Source organism: Nymphalis io, chromosome 3 (assembly GCF_905147045.1).
Source record: "Nymphalis io chromosome 3, ilAglIoxx1.1, whole genome shotgun sequence".
Classification (NCBI taxonomy): domain Eukaryota; kingdom Metazoa; phylum Arthropoda; class Insecta; order Lepidoptera; family Nymphalidae; genus Nymphalis; species Nymphalis io.
Genome location: NC_065890.1, coordinates 6,843,806 through 6,856,443, shown reverse-complemented (window position 1 = coordinate 6,856,443; position 12,638 = coordinate 6,843,806). Strand labels below are relative to the sequence as shown.

At 34.5% G+C, this 12,638-nt stretch overlaps 2 protein-coding genes across 2 annotated transcripts in view; one reads left to right on the top strand and one right to left on the bottom strand.

Moving 5' to 3' along the window:
- The window catches only part of LOC126780882 (uncharacterized), a 44,059-nt gene that overhangs the window by 2,307 nt on the left and 29,114 nt on the right, over positions 1-12,638 (bottom strand). The window lies entirely within an intron of this gene.
- LOC126780892 (plasmanylethanolamine desaturase) lies at positions 4,916-11,096 on the top strand. Its single transcript, XM_050505579.1, has 4 exons — positions 4,916-5,278; positions 5,510-5,715; positions 8,943-9,161; positions 9,996-11,096. The coding sequence occupies exons 1-4, from the start codon at positions 5,023-5,025 to the stop codon at positions 10,254-10,256; spliced, it is 942 nt and encodes a 313-aa protein (XP_050361536.1). The 5' UTR covers positions 4,916-5,022; the 3' UTR covers positions 10,257-11,096.

The following is a 12,638-nucleotide window of genomic DNA, read 5'->3' as shown; positions in this document are numbered from 1 at the left end:
AAAGTATTTATAATATTTTATTCTTGAATTTTACTAATATTTAATAATATTATTGAAATATCATCATGTAAATTGTCTAAAATGTTAGGGATGGTATAACTTAATAGTTAGTTACATCCAGTTACACATACTGTTAAACACTTTTTTGACCGATTTCGGCCATAACTGTTATTTACGTAGATTACTAGTCCACGAAAGTGTATAAGTGTAAAAAAAAACAAGTGTCCTCTATACTCGTGGCAGATTTTCGTTTAACTATGTAGATTCCAGTTTCGTCACGATGTTTGCCTTCACAAGCACATGAAAATTCAATGGTGCTTGCCTGAGATTGACCTCTGAATCATCGGTAAATATTATCGTCTTCTAACAAATGTGCGATCACGGCTTGATAATGGTAAAAAAATGTTCTTAAATCTTATAGCATATAAACATAAAGCGTACAAACTTTCAATAAATGTTTTTTTGTTGTAAAATAAGTAGTTAAGATGCAGCGTAAATAGAAGACTTACAACAGAAAAAGGACACGTGAAAGGTCTTGAGAAACAGCACTTTAAATCATTCAACTGATATATATAAAAAAACAATTGAATAATATCAACATCGTACAACGCACTCAAAGAATAGCTTAGTTCCGTTTTCTATTCTTTATGAGATATTTAGCAATATTTTTCGAAAAAAGAAGATCGAACAACGCTCGATTAAGTAATCGAAATATTTTTGTAAAATGAGGTAGCTAAAAAAGTACATTCCACGTATACATAGATAGTAAATATATTGTAGAATAAAAATTTTAAAAATGAATTACTACGTTCTTTTTAACCTCTCTGAACTTGGGAGTTTTTATTTCATAATATTATGTAATGCAAGATGAACGCCATTTGGCTAAATAAGCGCCAGCTCTTGGGTCACCAGAAGTGTGGCCAGTTTCTTATAAAGATCTTTTATGATTTGTTTAGTATCAGACGACCATGGACTTAATGTTTCAAAACCTAGCCCCGCAAATTCATATTCGTTTTATAAAAGTGAATATTTGCGGCGTTTGAGTATTTGAGCAGCTTCAGCGGCTTCTGAGACGTATTCTTGATATGAGATACCGCCAACGTACCTACGCAAATTGCATCCCACACAAGAACACGTCCCATCGACGATGGTACTAACGTTGCTCCATCGGGTCTCTTACCATCATCTCTGCATAAACCATTCTGTTCCAAAGTAGCAGGAATCGATGCTGTGGCCAAAGCCCGACGAAGTATGTCATTAAGAGATCCATGGCGATATGAACGGCCAGCGCTTTTGCAGCAGCTATGTCCATGGCGTCCGAAATGATCGCACCGGGTAACACAGGAACATGTGTGAGGCTCGCACACCTTTAAACCTAAACGAAGGTATACGGCGATGCGTATCGTTGTCCGATCAAGTACTGACCCTAGATTTTTAGAAGGGAGAGCCTGAAGCCAGTAGCCTGACTCTCTTTTAGCTACATATATTATAAAAATGACTTCACACAGATGAATTTTAAGTACCGTTTGTTAACTTCCACCATAATGAAGCACAGAGAAAGATAAATAAAATTCATACAAGACGATGCATACTACTTGCATAGATATGCATTGATATGATTACAAGCGATATGGACTCTTATTAGGAACATTTTATTTATACGAAAATGTCTTCATTGGTATTTATACTTTATTATTCACCACAAACAGAAAAAAATACAAAACATGGATACTGTCTAAATAAAAGTAGCATACAATTTTGGTGATCTTATCGCTACATAGCTAATATATTAAAGGCAACCAACGGTGTAAGGAATAGTCCTATCAAAAATTTAAATGTGTAATGAGAGTTAAGTTCAATATTATGATATATGCCTTGGTTGTTGACTTCGATGACAAAAGAAGCGAGATCTAAATGGGTGCCAAGTTCAATGGTCAGTCCTGAAATTTATTTATACCAACATAAAATATTTTATAACAACTTAAAATATAATTTCTTCTTATAACTTAGTATAATATATTGAAGCCTAAGGTCTGACTTGGCTAGTTATCATCATATTATCATCAGAGTCGGGTATAAATCTAGGCATCGTCTGCACACGAATTGAAGTTCGAATTTGTTGCATTTAAATAATTATCTTTTTATATATTTTGTTGCGTTAGATAGTTTTCTTTAAATTACACCAAAAAATAATACTTAAAACGGAACGCGCGAACTTTTGCTCGCGAGCGCGATTCTATGTGTAATGTCAATGTATAGTCATTGCAGATTTTCCGTTGCGTAGGTACTATTTGTTTTTTGCGATTATATTTTAATTCCCGCTTATCTCTACGGTCTGGTACCATCTACTACTCGATTACGTTGCATAAAATATTTTTTTATAGCAAAATCATAATCTATACTTATTGGCAGCCATCTGATTAATGGATTTAATGAAAATGTTACGTCTATTCTGTTTGAATGTCGAGTTTTTTTGAGTTTTTTATATAAAGCAATGAATTATCCCAATATTCACGAATATAAAACACCACAACTCATTGGTGTGAATTTAATTCGATACCAATGCAAGCGCTCATACAGAAATTGGCCATGTCCTTTTCTTCTTGAGTTACTTAATTTTATTGATAACTATCTTTTGCCCGCGACGTCTTATGCGTGGAATGGAATCAAGTATCTACATTTTTATTTTTATTCGATAAGTGCAAGTCATGCTACTCATCTGTTTCCTAAATCCCTGATGAGTCATGGTTTAAGGTCATCAGACCAACTGAAGTGTCTTTCATCATTTGTTTCTAGTGAGTACGTGATTTCGTGTTGGTTACGATCAGCAGACAAATAAGTCTTTCTCATGCGTTTCTAGATAAAGTGTTCTGTTAATCTTTTTAATAGATGTTGTTTCATGTGTTTAACAACAACAGCGATACAGGTCTGGCACCGTTGCACATTGTTGGCACGGATGCGTTGTAGCACATTTGTGCCTCATTTAATTTGGTCATAAGTCACTCCTACCCAGACACATTTTGAAATACTCTTGATTATAATACGACATATCACGGAACACACGTTTTATTTATATGTTGTGTATCGACATTGTCTTCTATCGAAAGCGGAAAGCCCTAGTATCTCTTATAATGAAGAGCACGGGCGTATCACCGATCAGAGTGATGATTAATTTGCATTAATAAAATATTAAAATAAACAATAATAATAAGCTCACTATCTAATAACCACTACTCCTGCCTTACGTAACTGTTCCGCCAAAAATTCTGAATTATATCTAATTCATAGCTAGTAGAAAACTTCGTGGAATGTTACTATAGCTTTTTGTGAGTATTGTCCTATTAACTATGTAATTATTTTTATACTCATACATTTTATATATATAAGACATATAAGACACTTACTTGGCAAACTGTTTGTTATTAAATTTTGTACTAAATATTTCGCGTGATTTGTAAAAGAATTCGCAATCATAAGATCGAATTTCAGTAGATTTAACTTGTATGTCCACGTGAAAATACTGTTACCATTTTAGCATAAAATAGTATAATTATAATCATTCTTAAATAATTATAAGTAAAAGAACGTATGTGAGACGTTAAATCACAAAAAGGAATAGAATAAATACTAAATTATCAACGCGCGCATCGCAAAAAAGTCGCCCACAATAACGAACGGCCGATGTGACGTCACAATCATAACTAGGACGGAACAAGAAATATAATATGAGAGTTTAATTTAAAGATTATTTATTACAAAAAAAGATAAGTCACATAGACATACATTTCATCCTGCATATTCCAATGGGTCTTTACCCATATTATATTTCTGTTAAATGATTATGTGACGATTAAAATCGTAATATGAAATTGTGATAGTCGAAGTATAATATTTCCTATAAAATTCGGCTACCAGATTTTTTTTATGTTATAGGTAGGCGGACGAACAAATCCGAAAAACAAAGACGAAAAACAAATTTATAATTTTTAAAAATTCTTGATTAGTTAATACACGGACATTTTAGTACAAAACCTTTATATTTAAATATTTGAATCAATACTCGTCAGGGCGAGTATCCGAATAAAAACAAATGACGACTATTGCGCGAGTAGGTTCTTCATGGCAATCGTAGCCAGAACTAATAGACGCGATTTCCTTCTCATTTACACATTCTTACACATTTTAAGAAAGAGAACAAATTACAAAATTACGTTACAAATGGCTTAGACAGAGATAGAATTATCAAATCTTTTGTCTCTTATTTATCTGTTTTGTTAATTAGTTATCAATTAATTAGTAAGTGCTGCCAGCGTCAGCTAAAAAAATGTCCCGGTTTTTGATAAAAAATATCGACTCGTCGACAATGCTAACAAATAAATACGGAGTCCAATAATAACCTAGTGCTTCGTTATATGTAAATATGTTATTTTAATTTATTCGTTATTGTATCTATATACGATTATATTGTATCTATATACGATTTGTATCGCCCATGCCTAATGGCAACATTATATGCACACATTGACAAACTATCTCTGTCTCAATCGCGGTTTCACGGTCCCCTTTCCCCCCGGTTTCCGGTTCCCCTTGGTCTATTTGTTTCTCTGTCTACGATGTTAATGCAATGATATAAGGGACGTATTGTGCATTAGGGCTACCAGCTTAAAAAAATATCTTACTTTTAAAGAATAAAATAACGCTTAGTATCGAATTTTGAGTCATTGATGGAAATTGGGACGCTCAAATATATATCAACCGAAAAAGTCAAAAATCCATTTCTCGCGAAATGCGAAATTGCTGCTATTAAAGAGAGGCTATAAGAATTTTTGTATTATTCTATATCCTATTATTAAAATTTGGATTGGAAGTTGACAAGTGATTATGTCAATGTCAAAGTTAAACTGACAGTCAATTTGTCAAACCTGTGGTTATCAATCACGTACGATGATCATGTACATAAATGATAAGCAATACAATTATCTAGTTTTGAAGAATTTTGTATAAAGTTTTAGAATCGCAAACATGACTTTACCTCTACCTATACCACCTTGTGCAAAAAGAGATGGCCTAAGTGGTCTCAGCTGTGAACGCTTTGAGTACGCAAGTACTATGGCCACAACATTATTAGCTCCAGTAAAAACAGACCGTGAAATTCTTGAACACTCTATGTCTGAAGATGATCCAAATGCCAATGTACAGACAAGAAGTGAAGCAGGCAGGCCCAGGTGGGGCCCTCGTCATCGAGGTGCACAAGAACTTGCGGAATTATACAGTCCAGGTGAATATTTTCTCATAACGCTGTCAATTAAATATTTGCATTATTAATTACTTTAGTGGAAACTTGACAATCTTTAATTTTAATCTCTATGCCTTACGTATTAAGGAAGTTATTATCATGAATAAATCAGTAACTCGATTCTATAATTGTATCTTTTAATTTTTCATACTATATAATTTTTATTTAATTTAGTTTAATGTATCAAATGCTTCAATATTGTAATATTTATAGGAAAACGGTTGCAAGAATGGGTATGTGTTGTAGTCTGCTGTACACTGTGCATTTGTGCAGGCCTTCTTATGGCTAAATATCTACGTGCTGATGCTTCATTGTTACTGGCAGCTATAGCTGGTGTACTCACAGCAGACTTTGCCTCGGGCCTAGTACATTGGGCAGCCGATACCTGGGGAGCAGTAGATTTACCAATAATAGGCAAGGTATAGTCATATAAATAAAAATAATGGTGAAGACTATAGTATAGTCGCAACATTTTATAGAGATTTGTTCTGTGTATATGCAAGTCAAGCTTTTGCTTCAGTATAATGCAATGTTTAGCAGTTTACATATTATTTGGATCTTGTTACTCTGGATATTGTACTCCAAAACTGAACCCTCATATTGTATGTACATAATTTAGATAGTTTTTTTAATTTTCTTAACCTAAAAAGTTTGTAATGTGATCTATTTGTTAAAAGAAGTTAAATGTTTCCTACAATGACTCATCTAAATTACATGAAACAGACAAATGAAGTCTCAGTATGAAATGAATAATGTAACTTGTTATTGCCAGTTTCATCCGATTATTCAAACTAACTTCACTCAATGTTTAATCTGATAATTTTGAGTCTCACTATAAATGGACGATTAGTAGCACTACATTGCTATTCTTGTTGAGTGTATAAAGATCTTGTTTCATAAAATATGAGCAATGAGCAATAAAAAAAAACAATATCTATAAACTGGTCTGTTCTCTACAATTCTGTTCTCTTTACTGGTGGTAGGGCTTTGTGCAAGCTCGTCTGGGTAGGTACCACCCACTCATCAGATATTCTACCGCAAAACAGCAATACTTGATATTGTTGTGTTCTGGTTTGAAGGGTGAGTGAGCCAGTGTAATTACAGGCACAAGAGACATAAAATCTTAGTTTCCAAGGTTGGTGGCGCATTGGCTATGTAAGCAATGGTTGACATTTCTTACAATGCCAATGTCTAAGGGTGTTTGGTGACCACTTACCATCAGGTGGACCACTTACCATATGCTCGTCCGCCTTCCTATTCTATAAAAAAAAAAAAAATTTAACAACATGCTGCTATTAGTTACCAAAATTATCTCATTTTAAACACTGTATGGATACACTGAGACTAATTGGGCCTCACAAATTATTGTTATGAATGCACTTGTTATTAGACTGTAAATTTGTCAATTTTTTTTACTGCATATGGAAATAATTTCTCTCTGTATAAAATATGCTTATTATTAAAATATATCTTGACATCCAAATTACTAGCAAGATGACATACAAATCCAAGACGTGATATTCATTCACGAGACCACGAAAATGGAGCACAGAATGCCTCTGCATTAGGTGGGCTGACGGCCTTAAGAAGCCAGTGAGAAATAGATGGGTCTAGATGAGCCACACACACGTCGGCCGCGGTGACAATTAGGGGAGGCGTAGAGAGGCTAGCGAATTGATGTCTGATAAATGGGTGAATTGATAGATTTACACACATAAACCTGTAAAATTTGTAATGCAGCTACCTATTGATACGATGTCCTGGCCGCGAACACACTGCGTTGCGATTGCGTCCACCTGTATCATATCTTCTACTTTTATTCGAATTTCGATAGCCTTTTTTAATTTGTTGGGTACCGTATCTCTAAAGGAAAAATAAACCCTTATAAGATCACTTCGTTGTCCGTCTGTTCGTCTGACTGTCTGTCTGTCAAGACCCTTGTCTGACTTTTTCACAGGAAAGCGTAGAGGTATTAAGCTGCAATTAATACCAAATACTGAGGTCTGCGGTCCCTAGGATTGCGAAATAATCAAACCTCTAAGTCAACGCAATCAAAACTTAAGGCCGTTTATGTCACATTTCCCATACTTAGGAAATCAAAACCTATAGGGTACTTCCCGTTGACCTAGAATCATGAAATTTGGCAAAAAGCAGTATCTAGTAGCACAAGTATAGGAAAAAAATCCGAAAATCGTAAATTTGTTGTTACATCAGTGTCTGTATCTTTATCTGTCTGTCTGGCAAAACTCTTTTTTTTCAAGAACTCGTGGAGGTATCAAGTTTACCTTTAGAGCTGTGAAAAAATGAAATTTCTAAGGCAACGCAATCAAATAATACGGTCGTTTGTACCGCGTATCACCATATCACTCTCACTCGCAAAGGAATCAAAACCTATAGGTTGACCTAGAATCGTGGAATTTGGCAAGAAACAATGTCTTATAGCAAAAGTAAGGGGAAACTCCGAAAACCGCTAATTTGTAGTTACATCACAAAAAAGATTGCGATGACTTTGTCCACATGGAATTATTTTAAAAAGATAACATTTTTCAATTTTTACGAACAAATTAAAGGAAAACCTATGAAAAGTCTAAATCTTAAAACAACGTGGTAAATCTTTCAGTGTTCTGTGGTTGTACGGAACCCTCAGTGCGCGAGTCCGAGTAAATTATAATAAAAAAAACCGGGCAAGTGCGCCCGGTTTTTTTTTATTATAATTTACTCCACTACACTTGGGTTACATTTTTGCTTAATTTTGTTTGCATTTTTACTCCAAGTTAAAAAAAAATTTCATGTACAATGGGCACTCATGCAATTAAATACTAATTACTACAATTACACCATGCTTATTAGTAGTTTTCTAGTGCCTCGGTTGCCTCTGATATAAAAAAAGATATGCAAGTCCCGAGCCGTGCTACGCCGTGCTCAATGGAACGAAAATATGGATCTAATAATTTAATATTGAGGTTTCAAATGCGGCGAGGCACCATTGAACTTACATGAGCTAAATTTGTGTTTATAATTTTATGCTCGTGCTCGTTGGTGAAGAAAAACTCTTGACGAAACCTGCATGTGGATGATGAAAGTCTCCCACGTCATCCAACTCGCTGCTCTGAAATAAATTCCATACCTTTTCATGAGAAGAGAATTCGTCCAATAGTAAAAAAATACGCGCTTTTATTTTTTTGTATTCACACATTTGAAGTACCTTATTTACATTATGTTACGCATATATTATGTCTGCTTTGTCAAATATTACAACACTATGAACATTGGCTATTCCATATAGCGTAAGGCAGCAATAGCGTAATCTGCTTAGATTAAGGGGGAACAATCATGTAAATCACATTTTTGCAAAAATACAAGCTATATTAATATAACGTTATTGTTTAAATTTATTTTAACGTTATTGTTTTAAATTATATTTATACGCAATTTATCTATTGTTAATTTTTATTGAAGATATAAATATAATATAAACAGATTGTGCGGGTTTACATATGCAAGATAGTAACTGAGGATTTGACTAAACAGAGAGATCAATGGACAAAAAAACAACCTGCTTTGGTCTCAAATAAAATAGATTAAGGACGAGCGAATGATGCAAATGATATAAGTATAATATGTTAACGTATTTTCTCTTTGACAGAATTTTTTGCGGCCATTTCGTGAACATCACATCGATCCGACATCAATAACACGTCATGATTTTGTAGAAACTAACGGTGATAATTTTGCTATCACTATACCAGTGTTGGCGAGAATCGTTTGGCAGTTGCTTAGCTACGATACCTCGCAGATTGATGATCAGTTTCATTGGATTGCGTATTGGTATTTGTGCTGCATTTTTGTGGCCATGACAAATCAGGTTGGTAACTTTTATTTATGAATTTGTTTCAAATAATACTGCGAGAGCATTAAATTTACTAATTATACTTGAAATTATCCAAAACTTCCTTTAGACTGATATATTTTCGTCACTACCTAGATAACAGTCCTGACTTTGTCCTACTTTCTTTCCTCATGTGGTTTAGTCGTTTATGTGTACCGTTGTTTTACCTTAAAGAAGGTATTTATTGGATTGCATAAACGCTTACAATTTTACGCTTAAAAACTTTTCTTTATTGATTTTATGACGCAATATCCCATTGATCGTGGCTTCAAGGTTATAATGGATAACACCTCGAAGTTTCTTATCAAAATTAGATAAAGTACAATATACATTATTTCGTTAATATCAAATAATCTCTTAACAAAAAAATGTAATTTAATACAACTAATTATATTGAAATAACGAAGGTTATTATTAGTACCCCAAATCGCTACTTAAAGAAGAATTGACACAATTTTTTTATTATTCGCATAAATTATAATTACAATATATATATATATATACATACTATAGTTTTATTATAATAAGATATATATATATATGTATCTTTACTTTATCGTAGCTCTAAACTTTTTGTGACACGTTAAAATTTCGTTTAGGATATTAGCATTCATTGTTCACTTCATCATAATTATGTATTTAATTTGTCGAACTCTGTGATTGAAATATGCAATTTTTAATACTGCGATTAAAGATAAAATATTTCAAGAAATGTGATAAAATTTTGTCATTGTAAAACACTTGCGCTTGGCTTACAGCAAAAGATAAACGTATGAAAGCATTTATCATAATAACTTCATATTGTTGCAGATTCATAAATGGTCTCACACATACTTCGGTCTGCCCGCGTGGGTGGTGTTATTACAAGAGTGGCACATAATATTGCCCCGTAGACATCACCGTATACATCACGTGGCGCCGCACGAGACTTACTTTTGTATAACTACTGGTTGGCTAAACTGGCCTTTAGAAAAACTGCACTTTTGGTCGACGCTTGAAATGATTATAGAAGCTTTAACAGGCTGCAAGCCTCGCGCCGATGATATGAAGTGGGCCCAGAAACGTTCCTAGAATAAATACTGTCCATTGTAACAATTTTTGTACCGCTGCAGAGCTAGTTTTAAAATAACTGTTGATATATTAATAACGATAATAATTTGCTACGAAGATTTTCTCGCTGTTATATGTTATATTGCTTAAGGATAATTATTGTTATGAATAACTATACATACTATAATCATTTTGATAGTTTTTGCATTTTTATAATAACTTTGGTTAGATTTTGGTCGATTAAATAAACATTTTTTAATTATTAATTATTAACTTAACTATCAAGTGAATATTGTATTCCGCCTGAAGTTTCCTTTATCTTAGCATTGTACATATAAGGCTACTGAAACTCATAAAAATGAGTGTGGTTGATATAATTTTCATAAAAAAACGTCTAAACGTGTTAAGATTGTCCAAATATTAACTAAGTTGTTTGTGGCCTTGCTTCTCTTTGAGATTAAAAGTGAAGAAGACTGGTTAAATGCAAATACGATAACCTAAAAAATATTATTATATACGTAATAATACGTAGTCACTATGTAATATTATTAATAAAACAAAACTGTGATATGACGTCGTGATGACGAATAAAGCAGATGTGGCGTAACTATAAAAAATATATTACATATAATAATTTAAATATCTATTCACAGTATAATATTAATACGATGCAATTGATTATTGTATGGTTTGCCTATACCTTGTTGAACGTATGTACCCTACAATACCAACATATGTATATGTATGAACGTATGTTTTGTCGTATTTACCCACCTACAAATTACCTACTTGCATTTTTTACATTTATACATTATCATTAAGAGGACAGCACATACACAAAATTTATTAATATATTTTATAATAAATCATGTAGATTAAATTAGTTGTAAGTTTTGAAGAATTATTTATAAAAATAAATTATCATTGCTTTAAATTTAGAATTTTCATTATATGACTATTTTATTTTTCACATAAGAAATTGAGATGTGAAAGTATAATATCCCGATTTTACAAAAACAAAAAACTCAATGGTCAAAATCAGATTGCGAGTGAGAAGTGGGCGTGAGATACCTAGACCTAATTTGTGTTGAAGTTATTTAAAGACGAAATAATCCATAAATAATTTGTCTACATTTATATATTATCTTTAAATTTATAATTTCAGGATTGATTTCTTATACTTTTCAAATTTACACTCGATTATTTATAGATTATTTTATTAAATCCTGCGCCTGATCACATTTCGATCGGGTTGTATTGCTGATGCGTCGGTCTATGAAAATAAGGAAATAGAGAATTCACCTGTGATTAAGAAAATGGATATTTTGGATCGATAATTCGCGATCCAGGATTTTCAGGATCCAGGATCGCGGATCGTACTCCTCCGATCTGGCTTACAAAATTTGCTATGTCTGCTGCGCCACTTTAACACGTTTCAACTGGTACTCGCCGGATCAGTAACTTGAACTCTCGCTATGAAGTCACACGTGACACAGCGGTTTCGAAATGCCGTGACAGTATCAACATATGTTCTGCTTAAATATTTACGTAAAGATCACAAAAACGTTATATGTTACGTTATAAGTTATGGTATTTCTTATGCGAACGCGAGGCTTTAGAGGTGGTGAACACTAACCATCAGACGACCCATTTGCCAGTCTGCCTATTTACTCAGACGTTGCAAACGCCTTTAACTGTCTCCCATTCGAGACGATCAGGGACGCACTCCGATACCATGGGATGCCAAACTATTTGAGGAGACTGTTGGAGGCGTACCTCCAGGACCGGGAGATCGTCTGGACAGGGGGCGACGGGAAGTTAGTCTGACGTCAGGTAAGCTGCGGCGTTCCACAGGGGGTCGGTTCTCGGCCCAATTCTGTGGAACGTCGGCTTTGATTGGCTCCTGAGAGCATCTGACCTTCCCGGTATGGGGGTGTTGTGTTACGCAGACGACACCTTCATTACCACGACAGGGCGGGATTTTGGAAGACGGCCCGCCTAGCCGAGGTAGGATCTTTGACCGTAGACCGAATGGAAATGCTGGGCCTGAGGGTCTCCATATCCAAAACAGGCTTTCTTCTTCCACGGTCCACAGAGGCCCCCCTCGAGGGGCGAGTATCACCGTCCACGGGACGTTGATCAAGGTGCTGACCTAGATGAAGTATCTGGGCTTGCTCCTGGATGGGCGATGGAGTTTCAGGCAGCACTTCCAAGCAACTCAGACCGAAGCTCGTCAACGCCACCGCCGCTTTGGGTCGCCTCCTACCTAACGTAGGAGGACCGGGGATCACTATGTCGGCGCCTCTTTGCCGGCTTAGTGAGGTCAATGACACTGTACGGTGCCCTGCACTTGCAAAAAATATTATAAATATTCCTGCCACGAGTGTGGTGCGCCAATCAACA